The 27,164-nt window shown below is 36.4% G+C and overlaps 1 protein-coding gene and 1 pseudogene across 1 annotated transcript; one reads left to right on the top strand and one right to left on the bottom strand.

Moving 5' to 3' along the window:
* On the top strand, window positions 1-27,122 carry SRT1 (sirtuin 1). The gene is made up of 14 exons (XM_039044107.2): window positions 1-359; window positions 4,295-4,324; window positions 4,531-4,623; window positions 4,794-4,913; window positions 13,898-13,998; window positions 19,082-19,190; window positions 20,513-20,592; window positions 21,072-21,150; window positions 21,721-21,774; window positions 22,020-22,116; window positions 22,860-22,942; window positions 24,250-24,317; window positions 24,773-24,875; window positions 26,405-27,122. The coding sequence occupies exons 1-14, from the start codon at window positions 27-29 to the stop codon at window positions 26,705-26,707; spliced, it is 1,653 nt and encodes a 550-aa protein (XP_038900035.2). The 5' UTR covers window positions 1-26; the 3' UTR covers window positions 26,708-27,122.
* LOC150033888 (uncharacterized) lies at window positions 7,711-13,353 on the bottom strand (annotated as a pseudogene).
* Window positions 27,123-27,164: the final 42 nt, after the last annotated feature.

Raw genomic sequence — 27,164 nt, 5'->3', positions numbered from 1 at the left:
GTAATTAACAAACAACAAATTTTGACATGACAAACCTTCAAACAAAGATGGTTTCAAATTCATACATATATAATGATAAACTTTGTACAATATTTTGGGTCTGCCAAAGAAGTAACATATGCTTCAAATACTCAGAAAATAGAGGAAGAGGAAGCGGAGGAGGAGGGGGTCCTGACTTTCGTGTCTGGAACTTCTCTTTGATCATCTTAGCTTTTGGGGGCGAAACTAAGAGAAAGTGGGTCAGAACAGGCAGCTCACTCATGTCTCTGGGCTACGCAGAGAAGCTTTCGTACATAGAAGATGTAGGACAAGTGGGAATGACAGAACATTTTGACCCACCTCACGTTTTAGAAGAAAAGGTGGATATTTCTTTTCCTTTTTTTCTCATGTGTAGTTTCGTTTGTGGGGTTTTGTTTTGGACTTCTGATCTTGTGTTTTGCTTATCGTAGTAATTGGTAATGTTTTGCGATCTTTTATAATTGTTGTGCCGATCAATGTTACTTCTGTTTGGTATTTTTGAACATTTAAAGGATGTTTTTGGGGCATTTTTGTAGCAGGGGAGTCTTGAACTTTTTAATTGTATGAAAATGTGTTATTGGCGAGATCTTGAATCTATGATATGGGTTTTGTGTTGTGTGTGTGTTTGGTTTGAAGTTGCTTTGTGGATAATTGAATTGATGTTTGTAAATCCGTATGAAAGATAACAGCAGATTGTATTTGATGGGAAATGCAGCTTGTTTTCTTGGCAAAACCATCAATGTTTGCCATTAGTAAAAGCATGCAATCAGTGCATATGTGAACTCAATCGAAAGGGAACGATGGAATGAAGAAAGAAGAATACGTTTAATACCTCTCTACTTTAACGATGTTGTTAAATTATCAAAATGAAACGGTATTTTGTGATCAACTTTCTTAGATTTCAAGAGCTCAATAGTGTCAGTAAGAAGATTAAGAAGATTGTTTTTTCTTCTAAATTTTATTTCGGGTGGGGGGATAGGCTAACTTGTAGAGCAGTTCCTTTTGTATTTGTGAAATGGTCTCCTCACGTTGGTTAGATTGAGTATTGGTGTCTTGAACAACAGGAATATTTTACTTGCTTGTCTCTAACTGTTTATGGAGGTTTCCTCTGGAAGAGACAATGGTCTAAAATCAGTCTGACCGAAGCTGTTGCCAGTGTGGCGATATTGCTCTTGGGGTTGGATTTTGGGTGGTTGTAATCTTCCTACTTCAAAAGGTCCTTTTTGGAACAAGAAACAAACTTTTTATTGATATAATAAAAGATACTATAGTTCAAAGTACAAACTTTATGAATGAGTGAAATAATGGAAATACATATAAGGAGCAAATAAAAGGTTTATCAAACAAATTTAAGATGCTAAGAGGGATAAATGAAGGCAGCCCAATTGAGACTAATGTCTTTCATGGAGAAACCCCCAAACTGCTTGGAAAAAGAACACCACAGGGAAGCCTTCAAACGAGCAGTTTCAAAGCGATAAAGGTATGAACTTTTCTTTTGCTAGTCGGAAAAATGAGGCTTCTGAATAAGTTCTTAATGATGAAGCTTTTGAAGAGCTTTTATGCTCTCTTTGCCGAGAGGAAGTTAGATCTCCTTCAAGGATTTTTTATTTATTATTATTTTTTTTTGGGACAATCTCAATCTCCTTCATGAAAGTACTTTGGATGAAAAAGAAAAGGTTTCTTCTTTTTTAAAAGATCTTGGCATTGAATTATATGAGAGCAATACAAGCCCCCTCTCCAAGGTCTTCTTTGGCATGAAAAACCAGAGGTTTTTCTTAGTGGAGAGCCAAATCAAGGGGGTTTTTTTTGGGAGACTGTCAGGATTCATTCTTCAAGCTGGTGCTTTCTTTCTAATACTTCTTGTAATTACTCTTTTCGTCCAGATTTATGCCGTTGCCAATTGGGAAGCTTTTTGTAATTACCTTCACTTGGTGGGGTCACCTCATCTCAACCCTTTTGTACTTCCTTTCTTTTGATAATAAATGTCTTGTGTCTCATTAAGTTAAAAAAAAAAAAAAAAGAAAAAGAGAGAGAAGGATCTAAAACAATGTCTAAAAAGTCAATAGAATATTCTTTGAAAATGGAGAATGACTTGGAGAAGGAAGAAAGAAACCAAAACCACTTATATCTTTGGAACAACCTAACTCAGAATCAATGATACATAGTCTGATTTCTAGATCTTCATGAAAATATGAAAATGGATCTTCTTGAATCCCCTCTGAACAGTCATAAGAATTCCGAACAAATCTTGAATTATTGTCAAACTAATCCAAAGTAACATTATTAGAGAATATTACATCCACCTCTAAAATATTATTGAAACGACTCTCGCCGATAATAAAAGGTGAAGACTTTTCTTTTCCATGTCGGGGATAAGAAACCTAATAAACTACCCCAAAAGGGAAAGAAACGACCTAAGCTTGGAGGAGATAGAACCTCTTTCCAAAGCTAGCAAAGAGGAGCTTTCCAATCTCGATAAAATCACGGAGAAGCTATAATTACAAAAGTTTTTTTTTGTTTGTTTGTTTTATTTGTAGCACCACTGAGAAGAGGTGGTTTTTTGAAGTCATGTTGGGCCTGAAGATCAATAGAAGCAAAATGCCAGATTCTGGGCTTGAACAGTGATCACATTAAGGTGAGAGTGTGGGCTAACATGTGGGGTGTGAGGTGGATGTCTTTCTGACATACATCTTGGCATTCCTCTCGGAAACAACCCAAGGCAAATTTCTTTTTGGATTTCGGTGGAGGACAAGGTGAGAAAAAGGCCGACCTCTTGGAAGAGATGTTTTTTCTCAAAAGGAAGGAGACTTACACTAATTTGGTTGGTCTTAAGTGGTATCTGCATTTACCTTTTATCCCTCTTTAGAGTCTTGTGTTCCATGTGTTAGCTTGGAAAAGCTCATGAGAGATTTTTTTCATTGATGAAATGAAAAGAGACTAATGTTCGAATTACAAAGAGACATAATAAGCATTGAAAGATAGAATCCGGTGAGATCAGCAGGCGCACCCAGATATCTCAACTAGGTTGACACACCCATAGCACCCTCATCATATCCCACTACAAGATACAACATTAAAGCAAAATACAAAATGACATATCAATTAAAGAACAAAGTACATAATTAACTTGAATAAATGAAAGCATTCCAATTTAAACATATATACTTGATGGAGTAATCGTCAAAAGCTTTGGCTTGGGAACAGCCATTCATTTGGGAGGGTTAGAATTAGGGAATCTAAGGGTTTGTAAAAGGGCATTATTGGCAAAATAGTTATGACGCTTTCCCCTTGATTCATATTCCCTGTGGTCTAGGATTATCGTGAACAAGTACGATCCTCATCCTTTTGATTAAAATGTCGGGTAGGGTTAAAGGCACATTAAAAAATCTGTGTAAAAATTTCTATCGAGCTCCATTCTTTTTCTGATCTGATTCAGTGTGTGGTGGGTGATGGGCTTGGTTTGGCACTTTCTTTTGGGAGGATAGATGGTTGGGGGATCACCCCTCATGCAGTAGATTTGCTAACCTTTATCGTTCAGTTATGGTTAACTTGTTTTTGTGGTTGCTAATCAGTGAAAACACAAAATCTCTTTTTGTACCCATATAGTCTTTGATACTTTCTCCGTCAATTGTAAGCCGATCTTTTTGTAAATTTGTTTGAAAGTTCTATTTCCTTTCCAAAAAAAACAAAAATTGTTTGTTAGGGTCAGGGCTCTCCTCCCACTCTATTAATTCTTTCATTTCATTGAAGGAAATATTTATTATTTATGTATAGTTATAAAAAAACTCCATCTTGACGGTCTCAATCAAGAAAAATGACTTTGCTCACTCAACTACTACTGTTAGCAAGGTTTTTCTTGCAGTGCAACTAAAATCCCATCAACCCAGTTGTCGTTTCAAAATTCTAATATCTTCACTTGGGAGTTCCTCCATTGCTGTAGAACAAGAATTGATGAGGGGATTTGAGAGAGTGAGGAAAGAGTAGAACTATATGCTTTCACCTATTTGACCTTTTCTCGCAAATCTTCGCGCTGTTGGTTTCATATCTTCTAAAGCTTTCTTATTAATGCAGCGTTCTTATCAATGAAATTGTTACTTTTCTTTTTCTTTTTTTAAAAGGAAACATGACTTTTTATTGATGTAATGAAAAGAGACTAATGCTCAAAGTATATAAATTAATGAACTGTTCTTTCCTGAAACCATTCTTATTAATTTAGTTCATCACGTGGTTGAAATGTTTGATTTTTGGTATTTTAACATAATTTTGTTTGTGGCAGATTGAACGACTAACTATGATGATACAAAAGGTATAAATCTATGTTATAAAAATCTCATTTGTGATATTTAATTACTTCTAGTTTCCTATCAAAAAAAAAAAGAAGAAGAAGAAGAAGAAGAAGAAGAAGAAGAAGTAGAAGAAGAAGAGAAGAAATGAAAAGAAAAAAAAAAGAAATCTAATTAATTCTAGGTTCTTGCTGATCAACCTCTTGAGGAATTTTGTTTGTACTTGCAGAGTAAGCATCTAGTGGTGTTTACCGGTGCTGGAATTTCAACCTCTTGTGGCATACCTGATTTTCGAGGTCCCAAAGGAATATGGACTCTTCAGGCGAGTTATATCTCTATGCTATGTGTAATAAGCTACGTGAGGCTTGAGCAACCTTTTTTCATCTTCAGTTGAAACTTATAATCTGATGTTTTTTAGAATAAATTTTATCAAAATTTAGGTCATGCATGGTTCATAAACAAATGAATTAGTTACATGATGTAATTATACAGCGTGAAGGTAAAGCCTTACCAGAAGCATCATTGCCGTTTCATCGCGCAATGCCAAGTATTACTCATATGGCTTTGGTTGAGTTGGAGAAGGCTGGTATATTGAAGTTCATCATTAGTCAGGTAGTGCTTATTTTTTCTCGTTAATGGATGCTTATTTTTTCATCTACTTTTCTTTGAAGGTTAGGTTGGTATCCCATTATGTAAGATTTTGTAGCAACCTCACTTTGGAGTAGACCAGGAGAGTGGTTCAGAAGGTTTTTTGTAAACTCCTGTTATTTTTGGAAAGATTATTTTTCTTATCCTGAAATTGACCGAATAATGGTAAAATTAAATATAAATACAAGAGAAGACCCAACCAAGGAAACAAATTATAAAAGGAAAGTATTTAAATGAATAATATTTTAATTCAGTTGCAACAATTCTATACACAAATCTACAACTCCCAACCATGGATAGCTTCTAAAAGTATTTTTTTCGAGAGAGCTGGGCGGTTATTAAGCGCGAATCGTGATCCACTTGGTCTCCAAGCTCTGATTGTTAAACTTTCTTGCGTATGCCCCTGCATGTGAATATTATATGGTAAGCTAAAATTCCAAGGATTATGGAAGTTTTCCTCCGAATTTTTGGTCCAGAAGAGCTCAATATGTGCCCTAGATTGCAAAAAAGGCTGCCCACAACTTCATTACCTCCTAATTGGTGTAGTTTATGTTGAAAGGATGGGGAGGATAAGATGGGTTGTTTTTGTCTGTCTGCTGCCTCTTGTTGTTCTAGTCCATTAATTTTTTTTTGGATAGGAACTGTTGTAGTCCATTAAAATCTTACAATCTTTGCTGGGTTTCCCTATGAGATGCACGGAAGCCTTCTACCAGCTTATAAAGCGAGGGTTCTGGTTCTGCGCTGTGGTGGCGCTTGTCTGGGAACTTTGGAATGAAAGGAACTAGAAGATTTTTCAGGGAGTGGGACTTGTTGATGATCTTTGGGACCAAGCTGGTTATTTTCTTTTATTTGGTGCTCTCTTTGATGAAAAATCACACTTTTATTGAGATAAAGTGAAAGAATACAAGGAGAGTACAAAAAAGCCACCCTAAAAAGGGGCTCCAATCAAGCAAATTAAGATCTGAAGAGTAATTGTTGAAATCTTTACATATGGAGACCCAAAGGGAAGTGTAAAATCTAGTAAGGGACTAGACCTCGCCCCAAGGTTGCTTAAACCCTTTAAAGATTTTATTGGTTGTTTCTTGTTCTATGACATTGTTTCTTGTTCTACAACCCCATAAAATAGCACAAAAACAAACACACCATGAAAAACACCCTTTTTTCACGAAAAAGAGGATGAAAAAGAAGCTCCTTCATCCTAACAAACACCATTTAACACCATAACAAACAAGCACACCATGACGAACACCCTTTTTCTTACATATTGGCGTTCTTTAAATCAATGTCTGGGCATAAAATCAGTAGGAGTAAGTGTTAGCTTTTGGGCATAAAATGTGAGGGGATAAACTTAATAGGTGGGCCGAGAGGGTTGGGTGTGTACTTTGTACTTTTAGAGAATGAATTTCTTATCATTTAATTAGATAAAAGGTACATATATATAGGAGAATGAGAAACCCTAATCTTGGATATACAAAATTACAATAAAGGTCAATTGTACAAATTAATTTAAATATATCTTATAACACTCCCCCTCAAGCTGGAGCAAATATATCAATCATGCCCAGCTTGTTGCGTAAATAGTTTATTCTTGGCTCCATTTACAGCTTTGGTAAATATATCTCCCAACTGTTCTCCAAGTCTTCACATATCCTGTAGATATTAACCCTTCTTGTATTTTCTCGGGAACAAAGTGACTATCCACTTCAATATGTTTTGTTCGTTCATGAAACACTAGATTGGATGTAATGTGAAGTGCAACTTGATTATCACACCATAATTTAGCTGGATAGTAACGCTGAAATCCATCTCAGATAAAAATTAGTGTATCCACACTATTTCACACACGGATTGTGCCATAGCTCTATATTCTGACTCAACACTCGAAGAGAAACTACATTTTGTTTCTTACTTTTCCATGACACTAGGTTTCCTCCTACAAAAACACAATATCCAGAGGTTGATCTCCTATCCTCTCGAGATCCAGCCCAATCAGCATCCGAAAAATATTCAACCCTTGTATGATCATGATCTTTATATAAGATCCCACGTCCAGGTGTAGCTTTTAGATAACATAGCATTTGTTCTACTGCAGCCCAATGATCCACTAGGAGAAAACATAAACTAACTCACCAATACTCACAGAATAAGCAATATCTGATCATGTCATTGTTAAATAGTTCAACTTTCCAACTAATCTTCTATATCTCTCAGGGTCTTTAAATAATTCTCCTCTAGCAAGTTACAAATTTGGTATCGTGGGAGTACTACATGGTCTGACTCCTAATTTTCTAGTCTCAGACAAAAAATCAAGTACATATTTCCGTTGTGATAGATAAATACCTTTCTTGCTTCTCATTACTTCAATACCCAAAAAATACTTTAATTGTCCCAAATCTTTAGTATGAAATTGACCTTGAAGAAAAGTCTTGAGAGAAGATATACCTAATATATCATTTCCAGTGATAACGATATCGTCAACATACACAAGCAGCAAAGTAATACCATTATTAGATCGTTGATAGAATACAGAATGATCAGAAAAATTTTTCTTCATACCAAAACATTCGAGTGCTTGATTAAACTTACCAAATTTACCAAACCATGCACGAGGACTTTGTTTCAGTCCATACAAAGATTTTCGAAGACTATACATCTTATCACTCTCCCCCTGAACAACAATCCCAAGTGGTTGCTCCATGTAAACTTTCTCTTGAAGATCACCATGCAGAAAAACATTCTTAATGTCAAGTTGATGCAAAGGTCAATTATGAGTAGCAACCATGGATAGAAATAGTCGAATGGAAGTTAATTTAGCAACAAAAGAAAATGTATCAGAATAATCAATCCCATAGATTCGGGCATAACCTTTGGCAACAAGACGAGCTTTCAAGCGAGCTACTGTTCTGTTAGGATTGACTTTGATAGCAAACATCCATTTACATCCAATAGCCTTCTTTCTTGCCGGACGCGAGACTAAATCCCAAGTACCATGATCATCCAGTGTAGACATCTCCTCAATCATTACACTATGCTACCCAAAATGAGATAAAACTTCATGAACAGAGTGAGGAATAGAGATGGAATCAAGAAATGTAATAAAGGAATAAATGGGGGAAGACAACCGGTTATACGAAACAAACGAAGAAATAGGGTAAATTGTAAGGTTCAACCCTTAATTTCTTATATATTCACACAGAAAACAAGCTCTCATTGAGCTCCAAACACTAAAACAACAATCCACCAGCTAAGAATACTAGCCAAGAGAGGTCACTCCTCTTCCAAATACACGATTCAAAAGAAAAGACAAGATAACTAATCCTAATCCTAACAAAATGATTTTATACCACCCCCTCCCGGTCAGTAGATGTAATTCCTCTTTTACCCTTCCTCTTGTACACATGCTTGATATGAGGCCTAACAATACCTCCCTGAAGAAGAGTCACCTTGTCCTCAAGGTGGAATTCAGGGAATTGGGTGGTGAAAGCGGCATATGATTCCTAGGTGGCCTCTTGTGCGGGTTGATCCTTCCAGGTGACTAAGCACCCCCATTCATGTTCAACATCATTCCATCGCATTTGATCGACTGTGGCCGGTTCCAAAACCCAGTCCAATTGTTCGTTTAGCATCGAGATATCGGATTGCACCTTGTGGTGACTGCCCACGACTTTCTTCAACCGAGACCATGGAACACCGGATGAATCTGGGCTGTTTTTGGAAAATCGAGGAGATACGCCACCGTTCCAACCCGTCCCCTAATGCGAAAAGGTAAAAAAAAAAACTCGAGATAACTTCTCACAACGCCGTTTTGCCAACAACTGTTGCCGATAAAGCCAAATTTTTAGGTAAACCCAGTCTCCGGATTTGAATTCGACATCCATTGGTGGCAGTCAGTGAACTTCTTCATCTGTTTCTGTGCGTGAGTGAGGTGGTCTTTCAAGATTGCCAGGGCCTCATCCCTATCCTACAACTGTTACTTCACTGAGTCATTCGAGGTGGTTCCTGTATGTCCGTAAGAGATGATTGGTGGTGGAGGTTTCCCATAAACGACTTCATACGGAGTGGTCTTAATTGAGGCTGATACGATGAATCATACCATAGTTCTACCCACGTCAGTTTCTCACTCCAATTTTTTGGCTTCTCTAGACAGAAACAATGTAAATACATCTCGACACTTATTTACAGCCTCCGTTTGTTCGTCCGTTTGGGGGTGGTACGCCGTGCTCTGTTTCAGCTGAATCCCCTGTGCATGGAATAATTCCCTCCAAAAATGACTTAGAAAAACCCGATCTCGATCCGATACGATGTAACGAGGGAAGCCATGGTGGCGCACCACTTCCTTAATAAACACCGTGGCCACTATTTTGGCCGAGTAAGGGTGGCTCAGGGCTGTAAAATGTGTGTACTTGCTTAACCTATCCACCACAACCAAAATCACCTCGAATCCCATTGTAACGGGGCAGCTCCTCCACAAAGTCCATCGAAATATCTTCCCACACCCAGTTTGGAATTGGCAAAGGCTGTAACAGCCCAGCTGGAGACAAAGCTTGTATTTTGTTTTGTTGACAGACATCACATTGTGCCACATATTGCTTCACATCCGATCGCATACCTTCCCAAAACAATTTAGCAGCTATCCTCTTGTAAGTCTTCAAGTACCTCGAGTGACAATCCACAACGGAGTCGTGAAATGTGTGAAGGATGGTAGGAATCAGTTCTAAGGAGCGTGCAAGAACTAACCAACCCTTGTAGAATAGTCTTTCTCGGTGCACTGTGTAGTGGGAAACTGTTTCCTCCCCTCGGGTCACCTTGGTAGTCCTCTTGAACTTCTCTGTCAACCACCCCTCGTCCTCTTGAAATTCTCGTCCCTTCGGGTCACCTTGGTAAAAATTTCTCTAAATTGTAAGGTTCAACCCTTAATTTCTTATATATTCACACAGAAAACAAGCTCTCATTGAGCTCCAAACACCAAAACAACAGTCCACCGGCTAAGAATACTGGCCAAGAGAGTTGTGGTATTTTAGGGCGTATAAAATCCTTTTGTTGGGATTAGGGTTAGTTATCTTGTCTTCTCTTTTGAATAGTATATTTGGAAGAGGTCAGCCAAGAGAGGTCACTCCTCTTCCAAATATACTGTTCAAAAGAGAAGACAAGATAACTAACCCTAATCCCAACAAAAGGATTTTATACGCTCTAAAATACCACAACTCTTTCAGCCTATACGAACCCATGGTCCCCCTCCTAATCATCAGTAGATGTAATTTCTCTTTTGCCCTTCCCTCATACACATGCTTGATAGGAGGCCTAACATAAATACAAGTGCATTTACCTTTTTGAAGGGAAATAGGTAGATCATCACTCAATTTCAGATCAAATATTGAAGAAACCATCGATGTGGGACATGTGTCTGAAGGTGGCTGTGGAGGACGCCTGGAGTAAAATCGAATGACCAGTGGATGAGAAGGAAGAGATGCGGAAGAAGGTTGAGTAGGAGATGATGTGGAAGAGGTAATCTCATAGATAAAAAAATCCTCCTCCTCTCCTTTACAATGATGGGACGGTGAGGGACTAAAAGGTATATCTTCAAAAAAATGTAACATCAGGAGAGACAAGATACCTGTTAAGAGTAGGACAATAGCAACGATAACCCTTTTGAACACGCGAATAGACTAAGAAAATGCATTTCAAAGATTTTGGATCTAATTTGGTACGATGTGGACGAATATCCCGAACAAAACAAACACAGCCGAAGATCTTAGGGGGAATAGGAAACAAAGATTTCGTAAGAAAAAGAGTACGATATGGAATCTCTCCATTGAGGACAGAGGAAGACATTCTATTAATCAGGAAGCAAGTAGTGGACACCGCCTCGGCCAAAATTGCTTTGGAACATGCATTTGAAAGGACAAGGCGCGGACTATTTCAAGGAGGTGTATGTTCTTTCTTTTAACAACTCCATTTTCAAATGGAGCGTTTGCGCAAGAGGATTGATGAATGATGCCATTATCACATAAGAAAGATCCAAGTACATGAGAGAAATATTCACCAGTATTATCAGTGCACAAGGTTTTGAGAGAGACATCAAATTGATTTTGAATTTCAACATGAAAAGCACAAAATGAGACAATAACTCATAATGATTTTTCATTAAATATAACCAAGTCACACGAGAATAATTATCAACAAAAGTAACAAAGTAAAGAAAACCTGTTTGAGACACAACTGGACAAGGACCCCAAATATCAGAATGAACTAACTCAAAAGGAGCGTTGGCTCGTTTATAGACTCTAGGACTAGAACTAAGACGATGAAATTTAGCAAACTGACATGAATCACAATTCAAAGACGATAAAGAACGACATTTAGGAGAAATTTTCTTCAACATGGACAAAGAAGGATGACCTAGATGACAGTGAATTGCAAACGGGGATGTAACGCCAGAGCAGGCTACAACTTTTGGTATCTGGCGATAAAAAAATGTAAAGGCCCCCCGACTCATGTCCTCTACACCAATAATCTTCTTCGTCATACGATCTTGAAACAAGCAATAACTAGGAAAAAACGAGACACAACAATTAAGGTTGTGTGTAAGCTGGCTAATAGAAATTAAATTAAAAGACAACTGAGGCAAATGTAATACAAAGGACAAAGAAAGAGATGGGGTGAGAGGGATGGTGCCGGATCCAAGAACACAGGAGGTGGATCCATTTGCCAAAGTGACAGATGGGGATGGGGCAAAGGACAAAGGTGTAGAAAATAAGTTAGAATTACCTATCATATGAGTGGTGGCACCTAAGTCTATGACCCACTTGGTAGATGATGTAAGAAGACATTTCAAATTACTTGTCTTAGCAATGGTGGTAGTAGGGTTCGACGAAGAAGATGTCTGCAAGGATTCTTGAAATACTTGAAATTTAGCAAAATCGTCAGCAGAGATGGTAACAGATTTTTCGGCCATATCATTAGTGGAAGCTATCTGAGCATGTTGAGATTGTTGAGCCTTGTACAACAACTTTCGACAATCATATTTCAGATGTCTTGTCTTACGACAATAGTGACAAACAATCTCTTGAGAATCTGATTTTCAATTATCATAACTAGGCTTTTGAAAATTGTTGGTCATTTTTGGAGTAACTTGAGAGTTATTATTCTTGCTTATAAGAGCACTTCTAGGATGGGAAACAAACGAACTAGATTGAGAGCTCTCAATACGAAGAACACGATTGAAGGCCTCCTCTAACGACGGAATCTCAGAATCAGAAAGAATCTGTGTTTTAGCCATTCCAAATTCAGGTGAAAGTCCTTTAAGAAATATCATAACACCATCTTTTCTTGCTGGGCTTGTTGAACTTTGACATCTGGGCTAAAAGGTAACAATACGGCAAGTTCGACTGCTGTCTTTTTAAGCCTCATAAAATAGCTTGTAACATATTTTGCTTTTTGTTCGGCTCGAAAGAATTGCATACAAACTTCAAACATTCGACGGACTTGTTCTTTTCCCGAGTACAAAAATTCTAAGAACTCTAGGAGTTCCTTAACAGAATTACAATGATCTACCAAACCAACAACTTCACTCTCAATGGAATTCTAATCTGAAAATAAAGTCGAGCGTCTTCTCGAAGTCAAGCCTTTTTCTTATCATCTTGTAGTGGATTTTCAGTCACATAATCATCCATATGAGTACTAAGTAAATAAAACTGAATAGTGCGACGCTAATCATAGTAATTAGCTCCATTTAACTTATGCTCTGTTATTTTTGATGCTAAGGGAATTACATAGGATACAACCGTATGCTTCATCTCATCCATTAAGAACCAATACACAATCCCACAGGCAGAATTAAACAAATCAGAATCGAAAGCAAGGTAAATCAAAGAGCGAAACAGCCCCAAATTAGATCAAAATAGTCACAAACCCTAGGAACAAAAGGGTATTTTCCCAACAGCCTCACACTCGAGTAGATGTTGGTAGAACTAAAGTCACAGATGGATCGGAAAAGCTAACTCGAGACGAACCCAACCGACGGAAGTGAAGAAGACAGCCTCATGCGCTTTCATGCACTGGCGTGTGGCGATGGAGCGATTCTAAACTGGCGGCGCGTGTGACTCATGTGTGGCTGTTTCTGGTGAACGGCGACGACGCTCCTCTTGAGGTGGGCAATGTCGTCAAATGGCCACTCAAAGTGATGACCCAAATTCAAATCCTAACTCACAAAGCCGTCAAAGAATATTCTAAACCCTAAACAAAGAATGATTCTGATACCATGTACTCTGTACTTTTGGAGAATGAATTTCTTATCATTTAATTAGATAAAAGGTACATATATATAGGAGAATTTCTTATCATTTAATTAGATAAAATGTACAGATATATAGAATGAGAAACCCTCATCTAATATACAAAATTACAGACGACTGTACAAATTAATTTAAATATATCTTTTAACAGGGTTACCATTGGTGAATCTTCTAAAGATTGTTCTTTTCATTAATTCATTGATAGGTTTGAACTTTTGCTAAAAAAAAAAAAAAAACCCACAGAGAAATTGTAGCACATTCTGTTAGGAACCTTGGTCCTGATCCAAAACATATTGAACTGTTGAAAAAATGAATTGCTATGCCAGTATTTACACAGCATATGAACATTGAAAAAATATATGCCTTTGGTCTTCACTTGCCTTCCAACGAAGAATACAAATTGACCGGTTCAAGGCCACAAAGACATCTTTCTTTTCAGCCTAGCTGCTGAATTAAATTTTGCAGATTCTTGGGGTCAACCCTACAACCTTGCGATTGTTACAAATATTTAGTTGTAAAGGAATACTTCTATTTATTTTCCTTTTAAAGAGTGGAGCGCTCTTGGGTAGAAACTTTTGAATGACACCTTGATTAGATAATTTACTTGCATTCTCTACATTAAGAATGCTTGCTTACCGAGATATTTCATTATAGAATATTGATGGCCTCCATCTTCGATCTGGTATACCAAGAGAGAAACTTGCTGAATTACATGGGAACTCGTTCATGGAAACTTGCCCGTCATGTGGAGCAGAGTAAGTTTCTATTTTATGTGTTTTTGTTTATTTCAACTTCTGAATCTATGATGTTTTTGTCTTCCCCATGCTTTGTTTTCTTACTGTAACAGTGATTATGATATTCTTTGAGGATTTCTGCTTCTTTTCATTAATCAACGAAAAGCTTGTATCTTGTTTAAAAAAAGGTACTATTTAGTTGAAAAGAAATAGGGAAACATTTGAACACATCCCAAGTCCGTAGGGAATCTTGAGGTGTATTTATTTGTTTTAGAAGTTCTTGTAATTATACCTCTTTTGATATGTGAAATAAGTAGAGCCATTTGCAACTCCTTTTGCTAGTTGGGAGTGTTTTCTTTAAAGGTTGTATAAAAGGAAGGCTGTAAAAAACCTCACTTTTTATTTTTTTCTCCAATAGAAAGTTGAAAGTGCTCATTTATGCTTTCATCTCTTCTTTTCAATTGCTCTCCATTTGTATAATTTCAGTTTCACAAGAAATTATACGATAAGGAGGCTTAGATATTGCATTTCTCTTACAAATTATTTTTTGGGTTGTTAAGTGTAGACACACATATGAAATTTATTAGGGTTTGAATATATTTGTGAGTATTTTTATACATTTCGACAGTATTCATATTCGAATCTTGGAAATTTATTTTGATTTTTGACGTTTATAATTGAAAGAAATTGAAAGACAAGTGTGATTGAAGAGTATGAATCTCATTGTTAATTGTCCAACACTTGTCTAACCAGTGTTTGACATGTGCCCTACAAGTCTTTTAGTGTAAACATTTGTCGGCACATATTTAACATGGATCTTTCACTCATCCAACAATTATCAGAGTGTTGGAATTCCTGATAGATACAAGTAGGGGTCTTCACTGGTTGGTTAGAGTCAATTTTGGGCAACAACTGACGCCGACCACCAACATGTCGGTCGATCGGTGGTAAACGATTCCAGGATGGACTGATCGAATACATGGTTGGTTGGTTGATTTGATCTGGTCGGTTTTGGTGGTCTGGGGATGCTAAAAGAGTGAAATGAAGGAAAAAGTTGAGGAGAAAGAAGAGAGAAGAGAGATGAAGGAGAGAAAAAAGAGTTGGACTGATGTCGATTCAACACTTTATGAAAACCGACCAACAGATGTCAGTTTGGTCGGTTTTTTTCGGTCGTATCAGTTTTCAGCCTTCTCTTGAATGCCCCTAGATTTAAGGCATATACACATCAACCAACTTGTTTGAGCTTGACAGCCATGGGACGATTTAAGACACGGGGGTTTGAAACTTGCTTCCATTGGCAATTCAACTTGTAGTAGTTTCCTTGGCTGTGGAGATTTACCCAGGAGGAAAATGCTTGTGGAGAGGAGGCATTGACGCTATTTATGGGACGGATTCTGTGGGTTGGACTCTAAAATTACCAAAAAGAAAGGATGATAGCAGTCGGAAAATGCCTTACGGAGAAGAAGCATTGGTGCTATTTATGAGATGGAGTCTGCGACTACTAAAATTAGCAAAAAGAAAGGAAGATAGTGGTTGTGGTAAAAAATCTTGAAGGATAAAGATCAGTTCCTAAGTTTTGTGGAACGGAAAACGAATTGAGTTGTGGGAAGATAAGTGGAGCAGAGTGATGAATTGTTGGCTACCAAGTTCCCTGACATTTATTTGCTTACAACAAAAAAAGGGGCCTCCATTGCTGATTGCTAGGACTGTGAACAACAAACTTGGGACTTGGGGATTGGGAAAATCCTTTTTGATAGAGATAGGAAATTTTGCCAACTTGATTGATGTCCTGAATGGTGGGTTGTGGGTAGTGATCATGACGGAATAAAGTGGAACTTGAACCCATCCAGATCTTTTACTGCAAAATCCACCTTTTATGAGGCTAACAAATAGGGAGGCAAAGTTGCCCTACCCCTTGATGAACCAAATCTGGAAGTTCAAGGTCCCAAAAAAAGATTGAAGTTTTCCTTGGCTTATAGAAGTTTAAACACTCATGAAAAACTCCAAAGAAAACTTTGAAATTGGGCGATGTCTTCTTCGGTAGGCTGCTTCTGTTTACAAGAGGAAGAAAATCTTGATCACTTATTTCTCTATTGTCCTTTTGCGGTTAAAGGGTGGCAAACGTTATTTATGGAGTTCAGAGTTGCCTTGTGCATGCTAAAGAAGATTGATATTTGGCTTTTGTAGATGCTTGATGGGAGTTTGTTGGTAGTAGATAAAGAGTTCTTTGACGTTGTGCTACGTGGACCTTCCTTTGGGACCTTTGGAAGGAAAGGAACAACTGGGTGTTTGAAGATAAGTCCTCTTCTTTGGAGTCTTTTTGGCTTTTGGTGCAACACAATCCTTCGTGGTGGTGTACAAATTGTATAACATTCTTTTATAACTACAACCTTTTGATGATTATTAACAATTGGTAGACTTTTCTTTGATAGTTTTGTGGGGGAGGGGTTTTCTCAACCCCTTGCCCTTAGGTTGCCCCTTGGTCTCTTTCTAAATATATATATCCATAAATCAGGGAAAAAAAACTTGTAGTTCTTTCCTTAATGGACAATGTATAAGTCTTTAATTAATTTTTCCCTGCTTTCACTGGTGAAATAATTGATAGTGAATGGGTCTGTTGAGAAAATGAAATCGATAAAAAATAAATATATTGCGGAACCAATAATCAAATGTCATTGTGTGTTAAACAAAGAGAAGAAAATGGAAAATGAGAGAATGAAATCAGAGAGACTTCCAAGATAAATCATTGGTATGGATGGATCGTTTTCAATTTGCTAGGTCCAATGCGTCTTCCTGGTGATCTCTTTGACCAAGTTTTTTGCAGATTTTTCTATTCAAGATTTATGCTTAAATTGGAATGTTTTTGTCTTTCTAGCTTAGCCTATATATTTAGAAGGATGATGTCTTAGTACTTCTTTTGTATTTGCATATGTACTTGTTATCGTTTCCATGTACTTTGAGCATCAGTCTCTTTTCATTTATTTAATGAAAAGATCCGTCTCCACCCCCCTCCCCCCCCCCCAAAAAAAAAAAAAAAAAAAATCAACATAAGATAATAAACTGAAAATTAAATCTAACAAATCTCAATGGGGTCTGTAAGGAGTGGAGCTTTTTTCTCGATTAGTAGCTTGTGAGAGGATAATACATTGCACATTTTAAAGGTTAGGTTCAACGTGTATTCTCCCTCTGGTGGAGGATTGGGATCATTTACTCTTGAATTATTTCATTGCAACTTTGATATAGTTCAGGTTTCTGCAAACTATTGCAGCCAGCCATGACCCTTCCCTGGTTTACAGGTATAGTCTTTGGGAAGTTCTTTCTAACATCTATTTGCAAATTACCAATTGGCACCCTTTTATAAACATTATAGTTCAGCCCCACTTTGCAGGCATGCCATGCCCATCCACCTTGCACCCCATGCGTGCCCCATGCGCACCCAGCATCCCCAGCCCGCGTGGCCCATGGTCACTCAATCCCACCCTGCGTGAATGCCCTGCCCACCCTGTGCAAATTAAAGCACCCTTTTAAACATTATAGTTTATCCTTCTTAGTTTTCAATTGACAATCTCTCTTGTAATCATCTATAGGTGCTTTGGGGTTTACCCCTAATTTCATTTATCAATGAAATGTCTCTTTATCCAAAAAAAAAAAAGAAAAAAGAAAATTGCAAATAAAAGGAAAACTCTTCACAGGCTGGTGACCTGCCATTTTGGTTATTTTGTAGGGCATTTGGCTCGAGGGAAATGACTTTTTTTTTTTAAAAAATATGAAAATTGGCGTAACTTTTCAGACGTGACATATTATCATTTTTGTTACTTCCATTGTTGAATAGAACATTGGATGCACCTAGGTAATAGAGATTTCAAAGATGTTTCTGATCTTATCACTTTTATGACTTCTTCCTTTTTATTTTATTTGGATAAAATTGAGATTTATCGTGAAGAAAAATGAAAGAATACAATTCTGAATTTTGGTTAGTAATAGGTCACGTACTTTCAAAAAGGTTTTTGTAAATACTTTTGTTTCTTAATCTTTGCCAATATTGGATACCTTTTATAATCCCCTTTGGTCTTCCTTCTCCCTTTAGAGAGTTGGTCTTTTGGTTCTTTGGAAGGTGAAAATCCCGAAGAAGGTGAAGTTCTTTATGTGGCAAATTATTCATGGAAGAGTTAATACCTTGTATAGGTTTTCGAGGAAGTTTTCTTCCTTGATTGGACCTTTTTGTTGCATTATGTGCCAAAGGGTAGAGGAAAATCTGGATCACCTATTTTGAATTGTATTATGTGCAAACGGTTTGGAACATCTTTTTTGAGGTGTTCGGTATTCAGTTAGCCAATCACAGAACTTTCAGTGATATTATTGAGGAGTTCCTTCTCCATTTGTCGTTCAACAGGAGATGAGTTTTTCTTTGGAGGGTGGGAGCGTGTGCTTTGTTATGGGTATTTGATGTATTAATCCAAGAACTCAAAGATAATCTTATTAATAGTGAACAAACAATGGCTGAAAGCCATGCAAGCTTGCGGACCGAAAGCTAAACCAGGCAGCTGGTTACAGGCCAATAAAATAAAAACAGAACTTAACTGCCCTTAAAACACATCAAAGAAGACGCCTACATCACCTATATCAATTTTTGGGGGAGAGAAATAGTGGAGTCTTTCGTTGGGTCATATTTTGTTAGATTGGATACCCTTCCTTATTCTTTAAGGAAGCTCTCTTTTGTGGGCTTGGTTTTTTTTATGCCCTTGTATCCTTTCATTTTTTTTCAATGAAAGTCTTTTTTAATTAAAAAAAAAAAAATTAAGGGGTATTTGTAAATTTTAATTTTTTAAAAAGAAGAGGTTTTTGTCAATACTTTTGTTCCCTTATCTATGCCAATATTGAATACCTTTTCAATCCCCCTTGGTCTCCATTTTCTAACCTTTTTCAAACTCTAAATGGTGGAATACAGTCCTGATAACTAAGGAGTGATTATCGTTATCTATGGCCACTGATATTTTTTGCAGCCTTTTTTCCCCCTTCCTTCCTTTGGACTATGTTGCTTTAATATAGAGTGAGTGGTTGTTTTTCTTATCCGTTGGAGATCTGACTCTAAAATATTCTGAAGGTATTTGAGGGATTTTGAAGTAGAGACTATCGGATTGAAAGATACTTCACGGAGATGTTCTGATGCCAACTGTGGAGCTAAACTAAGGGATACGGTTCTTGACTGGGAGGTACTTTTCTTATCGGCCGTATTGTATTTTTTAGATATGAAGAATGAATTTAGCTAATTACTGGTTTTAGTGTACTCACCGTTCTTTCATATTTTATGTATTTTCAAGGTCTGTTTCTGTTAGTTGATAGTTTTAGTATTCTCAGTCTATTAGAATTCTTATCTATTTGGTGGTCATGTTATCTACATTCTGTTTGTTTTTCTACTGAAAATACTACATTCCTTCCTCTGGTTTGAACTCTCAAGTAAAGTTTAAAGTAACATCATAGAGCACTTAAAAAGACGACTCCTGTTCTTTTTGTTTTTATCATTAAGAGTGTTAAGAGGTAAAATTCAACGAGTCTTTGTTTTTTGTGTTCTTTTCTGTTTTTAGCTTCCACATCAATGTGGACTATAGCACAAAGGAAGGCTACTTGAAACTGTGGCCTTCCATGGAAGTCCAGTTTGGAAATTAAGTGGTTGGTTCTTTTTCAAAATCTTTATACTTCCAGTGGTGGTTAAACTCACTTTCTAGGGCCTCCATTGGAACCTTTTGCAGCTTCTTTGGGAGTTTGGATTGAGAGACCTTTTGTAGAGGAGGTATGCAAAATAGCAAAACATCTTGGTAATTTAAAATCTCTCAGACTCTTATGGTGTGAGTATGATGGAAAAATTCTTGAGAGGAACATATAACCTTTTGGTACCTAATGTACTTTAGGTATTCCACGAGTTTTTCGATACTGATTTTTTCATAGTCATACAAATATGATATATATATGTGTGTGTGTATGTGTGTATGTATGTATGTATATCTTGATGAAAAACCAACGACTTTCATTGAGAAAAAATGAAAGAAGTCATGCAAATATGGTTAATATTTGTCTTATCCAAAGAATTCCAGAGCTTCTGAGGCAAATGACTTGAAACTTATCAGCTTGGTCACTTCCTTCTGCAAGATTAGCCAAGATTTTAGTTCTGTCTGAAGGAAGTGCTACCCTTGTACCTGATGATTATCAACTAGCCCCGTGAAAGGTTGTCATATTCTAGATGCCTCTTTTAATGCTTTTGAAGCAGTTGGAGAGTGTATATTCTTTGAACAAAGTGATTCTAAAAGTGGACTTCGAAAAGGTTGATGATAAAAGTAGATTAGTTATACATTGATCCAACCTTAGATCTGTAAGGCTTCATACAAGGTGGTGCAAACAGATTTGTGGTGTGTGTTTGACTAATTTCTCCATTTTTATCAATGGAAACCAAGAGAAAACCATTTAAATAAATTTTGAACATGTTTCTAGCAAACCACGACAAACTGTTTATGACATCTGACCTCTGTATGAAATGCAGGATGCATTGCCTCCAAAGGAGATGAATCCGGCTGAGAGACACTGCAGGATGGCTGATATTGTATTGTGTCTAGGGACAAGGTAAGTAGATTGTTAATGTGGTGGTTACAAGTTGTAAACAGAAAATTTGGTTCTAACTACTTTGTTTGCTGAAATAAGCATGTGTCTGTCCTTTTCATGTGATAAACAAGACTCTTGTTTCTTCTTTTCTGTTTTCTAAAAGAATTCTTATATTTTAATCACTGACAATGTTGCTAAAGTCCATGATTGGAGATTAGTCTCATGGATGTAATTTTACTTTAGCAACTGATCAGTAGCTCCTTCCTGAAGTCTTTTGAAGAATTTGAGGTGACTTGCAATATTATATTGTCTAACATGATTTCAAAAGCAAATGAGCTTTTAGCCAATGATTTAAATCTTCTCTACAGTATAATTATTAGTACTATTGTGCTTGTATCGTTCTATCATTGGTTGTCTGCAGAGCATTTTGTGTGCCTACTATGAAAATTTATATTTGCTGGATCTTTCTGGATGGTCATAGGTATGGTTACTATGTGCAGTTTGCAGATCACTCCAGCATGCAACCTTCCTCTGAAATCACTTCGTGGTGGGGGAAAGATTGTAATTGTTAATCTTCAGGTACTTGATCTCTTATTTCAAGCGAATGTAGGGCTTGTTCTTTATCATTGTTATTTCCTTTTTGATGAATTTATTATTATTTATTACTATTATCATCAATGTCGTCATCATCATTATCTTGGTGGATAGAAAGCCAATAAATGATGAGCTTTGAGACAGAGAAAGTTGAGACATGCCTCCTTTAGTTGTTAGATGAGAGAACACATGTTATACCAAAAAGAAAAAAAAGGATCACTTGTTTCGGTGCTCCACTTTCTTCTTTGTTCTATGTAAATTATATTTCGTGCATATCTTTAGAAGAATTCTCTGGAGGTTTTGCATTTCAGGTAAACCTGCGGCAAATAGTAACAAATATGGCTACTAGTATCTTTTTTGTAATTAGGCCTAAACTCAAGTGTTATGGCCATAAGAATGTATATGTATTTTCTTTTCTAATATTATGATTTTTTTTAATAAGAAATGAGATGTATAAAGACATATATATCAAAAGAATCCATAAATTTTAAACAGAAGGTTTTATTGCCAACCTATCATTTATTTTAAGAAATTGTCATTTGCCTTTTCTGACAGAAAACTCCAAAGGATAAGAAAGCAAGTTTGGTTATCCATGGTCGTGTAGATAAGGTATTGTTTCCTTTTCTTTTTCCATCCCGAGCACAATAAAGAAGAAAAACTACATTTTACCATTCTTCATGTCATTCATCTGGACTACCAAGAAACATAAAGTTGTTGAATTCATGCCATACGTCACATTTGAAGTTGACCATCTTTATGTCCATATGTTTAAATATCTACTATTCATACTTTAAACTCTAAAGCATCAATCTATTTTATTTAATAGTTTTCTTGTTCAATCTGAACTGCCATAGGTCATTGCCGGTGTAATGGAGATCCTAAATATGCAAATTCCCCCATTTGTTAGAATTGATCTTTTCCAGATTATACTTTCTCAAGGCTTGAGTCTTGGTAACTTCTCTTAAACTTATTCTTATTGCATTGCATATCAGTTGAAAATACATCAGTAGGGTTGACAAGGGAATACCATTAGTCTACTGGACCTCTGCTTTAAGTTACTTTATGACAGTCTATATTTCTAGAGTAAGCATCCGCATACTACTTCTTCCTTATCTATGAGCAAAAATCCCTATGCCGTAAGAAATCTGTTAGCCACCATCTTTCTGTTGCTTTCTGGCTGTCTTTTTCAGATCGTGTTTTAGAATGTTATTTTATTTTACGCTGTTAGACTGAGAAAAGGAGGCATGTAAAATATACTTATTGTGTACCGTAACACCACCACCCCCCCCCCCCCCCCCCCAAAAAAAAAAAAAAAAAAAAAAGGAAAAGTAAAGGGAGGCATGTAGTTCCCTTAGAACTGATTTTGCTAGTGTCACACAATATTTGGTGACCAAAACTTTTTAGCATTCATCTGTTTAATATTGTTCTCAAAATGTAGTTCAATGATTGATTGCGTTTTTTTTTCTTATACCGATTTCCTATTTTTTTTGTGTTACACGTAAGAGTTATGTAGCATTTGATTGTCCAGTCTGCGAGAAAACTTCCCTTCTCATTCTTTCATTGCAATCGATGTTTAACCTTACTTTTAAAATGTTGGAATGATGTTTTATTATATTCTTTTGGCATCTACATGAAGCAGTGAAACCCATGGTTCAGAATGCCTCAACAATATGTCATTTTTTTCCCTTTTGCAGATAAGAAATTTGTTAACTGGACCCTTCGAATATTAAGTGTACATGGACAGAAAGCTCCATTGCCATTCATCAAATCTGTTGAGGTGATTTATCTGAAATTATTGCGTTTATTTCCCTTTATAACACTTTAACTCCAATTCATGATAGTTGAGGACTTGTGTTCTTCTAGAAATATTGTCAAAGCTATGGTTCTCTCCCATTTCTCTTTTTTACGGCTGACCTAGATTTTCCGTCACAATCGTAAAAGGAAACCTTCATGATGACGTGAAAAGGTTGGATTTTGATTAGCCAAGGTGTTGGGTTCAAGCCTCTAGGGTGGGTTATGCTTAATAAGAGAAAATCCCTTCGTGTACTGAAGGTAATGTTAGAGTGCTCAAAGTCTGATTGTAAAATAATGGATTGGGCCTAGACATTCTTGACACTTCTGTGTGACTGAAAGCTTGGTTGCTAGCTTTGTCCACATTTTTTCCCCTATTTTTAAATGTAAAAAAAAAAAATGCGTAGAAAATTTGTTAGGCACGATAGTTTCTCTAAGAAAAAATATGAAGAAATAAGTGAAAATACTTAGCAAAAGATATCTTTCTACACCATTAAAAAAAAGGATCTTGGAAAATAGTGCTGAAAAATCAATTATAAAATCTTGTGGGATGCCTTGGTGGTAAGGGCTCAGATGTTTGGAGATGCAAACAAGATCTCTAAGGTTTTGGGTTCAAGCATTTAAGTAGAAAACTAAATAACTTGAAATACTAGTTTGAGGATGTTGGTTTTGGTGTAGGCGAAGCCCCCCAAAAGTTTAATGGGATTAGTCATGAGCATTGCAAGGAGTAGTTCTTGTCAGTTTTTTTTGTGTTTTGCTCTGTTGGTTTGTTGTATTGGTTCAGTTGTTCTCTTAGCTTCTTCTGGGGTTCTCTTTTCAAGCTTTTGTTGCTTCTTCGTTGTAGCAGGATTTGTCTTTTTTGGCTCGTACTCTTCATCAGTCGTGATTGTCTCTTCTATTTTTCTTTTTGTATTGGAGATCTTGTATTTTGGATCATTAGTCTCTTTTTATTATATCAATGAAAAATTTTATTTACTTTTTAGTATATATATATATATATATATATATATTAAACTTGGTTAATTTATCAAATAAAACTATTTTTGATATTATGAGTATTTGGGTTAGCTTTACATACACACCGACTAATTTCATGAAGTAACCACCTGACCTTATGTCTATAACCTATAGGAACTTAGTATCCTAATTAGGTGGTTGATTTTTCATTTATTATACAGTTTTTAGAAAATACACCCGAGCAACCCTAACAAACTTTCCTATGCACTCATCCCTATATTGATCATTTTGGGATAATGGTAACCCGCTTAACAGCACTTGTCCACATTCTCCCAGGTTTCGTTCTTGGATAACCAAGATTACAAATCAGCTACTTTACAGAGCCAACCGTTTCTCCTTAAAAGGTACTTTTATATTCTTCCCTGTTTTTTCTTCAAGGCATCTCTCTCTTTTTTTTTTTGGTGAAATTATTTAGAACATTATCCGTTTCAGGTATGTTAAATAATAAATGCTTATGTAATCTCATGGGACAACGACATGATGCATTTGGCATGTTAAATGGTTTATCACTGAGTATTGTTTTTTAACAAGACATGCTTATGTTTGTTATCAGTCTTCTTAGTGAGGTATGACTTGATTGCAAAATGAGAAAGTTAGTGTTATAATTAACATCTCTTGTAGCTCCGAGATTATTTTGCACTTTCCGGCCTAATAAATTTGGCCACCTTCATTCTTCTTTATATAATTTTCTTTTGGTCGAATGTTACACTCAGTTTTCGATGATGTCAATATTACACTAGCTTATTACTCTGCCATGCCAATGCTTAATTCGTTCTTTTTACATTTTGACATTTATCAGAAGAACGGTAAAGGCAAAATCATTTGAAATGGTTTTGAGGCTCAATTTCAGTGAAGGTTGTGGTAGTTCGCATGCTGAAATTAATATCCCCGTTGATTTTAAGGTGAGAAATTGAAATGCTTCCATCTACATATATAGACTTGCATCCTTTACTAATGAAGAATGATTTTGATATCCTAGCGTAAGTTCTTTCAACTTATAAGTTAATATTGACCCGAACCTTCGTCCTACATCTTGTAAAGTAATATGATATATGATGGTGGAGGTCTAGAAATGTTGAAGACTAAAAAAGGCTTCAAGATTTTCGGCCGAGCATTGGAGTTTACACTCTATATATGATTATTTAATTGGTATATGAGTCATTATTTGAGATAGTTTAGGTTTTTTTTTGGTGAGAATTATTGATGGGCGAATAAGGGGAGAGATTAGAAAGTGGCATACAATCTCGCAGTTATTGAACTTGAGCTTGCTTTGGAGGTGGGGATATCCAATTCTTTACCCACTTGCCCACAATGCTTGTCTAGATGGATGGGTGATCTTGGTTTATTCTGTTTTTGCTCTGCACACAATGGTTGGGATAGACAAGTAGCAGCTTTGTCAACGTTGACCAATTCGACTTGGATCATCTTTTTAGACTTATATTTCCAGAGCCTAGCCACCAGTTTATATAGGATTCATATATGTATAGATATATTTCTGCAAATGTCTGAACACATCAGATAATCTCATAGAACAACCATCTAACCCTACAGCATTTAGTTTTTAAGGAAACACTTGAGAACTTAAATTTCAAATAGGTGATTTTTGTGGTTTGAACTCATCCCCTCTAGCTTTATTACCTTTTTACTGGATTGAATGACCGCTCAAGCCATTGTTTAGCCTCTAGAGTCTTGGCCATCACTATAGGTACATTTCCATGAAAAATGTCTTAAAATCTTATTACTTCAGATTCTGCTACTCCTTTTGGTTATTAGGAAGAAAACAGTGGAATATATGGAATTCATTCTTCCTTTTAATCGCCTGGACTTTATACTTTATACAAAAGGTTCCGCCTGTGGTTTTGAAACCCCAACTTCAGAGACTTTTTGTTTCCAGTAACCGAATAGGCTATGAAATTTAAAATTTATTACCAAGGCCAACAGCTAGTACCTTAGTTGAGTATATTTTCTTCCTTGCAATTCCACCTCCACTTGACATAGCATGATGAGCTCCCCTGTGATTCTATCGAGTCTTGTCATACTCTTACATTTCCTTCCTCAAGATTTCTCTTTCACGCTTGTATAACAACAATGATTCGTTTCTCACGAAGCTATAACTTGTGCCTGCTCAAGTCTAAATTTCCATCCAAAATAGCTTTCTAAGGAAATTAGCCATCCGCTTTGTAAACTCTAGAAATTCAACAAAGTTTCTAGAATGCTTTGTTAGAACAGAAGGTTTAGACTATGATCATGATGCAACATTCTTTAGTATTCCTCTAATTGCTTTTTGTGCAAAACAAAGATATTTTTCATTGCATGTGTCACTTAGACAATAGAAATTTGATTAGATTTTGGAAACATGAAAAATCTATGCTGTATGTTGGTACCAAGCATCTGTACAAGGATCAATCACTGTACTCTTATTGCTGTGCAGGTCTCTGCAGATTGTATGAATCTCAATAAGGAGGTTGTATTTCAGAGACTAATAGATGAGACAGTTCAAGATTCCTTCTGTGGGAAAAACGCAGTTATTGAGCGAAAAGCCATCATGATCCCAAAGAGTGAGGTCACTGTATATGCAATTGTAACCAACATTATTAGGTACACCAAAAGCTTGAAAACATTAGCAATAGATTCACTTAGCAACGGCGATGTCAAACGACAACGAGAAAGCATAAATGGTTCTGCAACATCTAGGAAGCGGTCAAAACGACAGAAGCGAAAATATAGATTTTAGTGTGCACAGTGTACATATTTTGTCATTTGTCAAATTACCGACAAGAAGAAGTATCACATGAGGACTGGGTGGATTTTGTTAGATATGACACTCAGGTTCCAGGAAGTGACATAGTTAGGACAGTTATTGGTAGGTATCAATTAACCTTTCTAAGTCAAAAATACTTTGGAATCCATATATAGTACATAGGTTAAGTGTGAAGTAATATTGGTGGCTGCGGTAAATTATGTTCATAGCTTTTGGAATTATTGGTACCCTGAGATATTACATTTTGGGGGCTCTGTTTGATATTCAGTGTATCCGGTTACTAGTTCGTGTAGTTATTCGTATTCGTGACGTTATTATCAAATGCTTTATCATTACGTGATACCAGGAAATTGATATGAATTCGAAACATCGGTGAACTCTTGGACGATATTATTCGTGTTTGGTTTCATTTGGAATGGCTTCTGTAGCT

The sequence above is a fragment of the Benincasa hispida genome, chromosome 9 (assembly GCF_027475165.1).
Source record: "Benincasa hispida cultivar pf3 chromosome 9, pf3_genome.v1.1, whole genome shotgun sequence".
Lineage (NCBI taxonomy): Eukaryota > Viridiplantae > Streptophyta > Magnoliopsida > Cucurbitales > Cucurbitaceae > Benincasa > Benincasa hispida.
The sequence above is the reverse complement of the archived record's forward strand: the minus strand, read 5'-3'. Positions and strand labels throughout refer to the sequence as shown.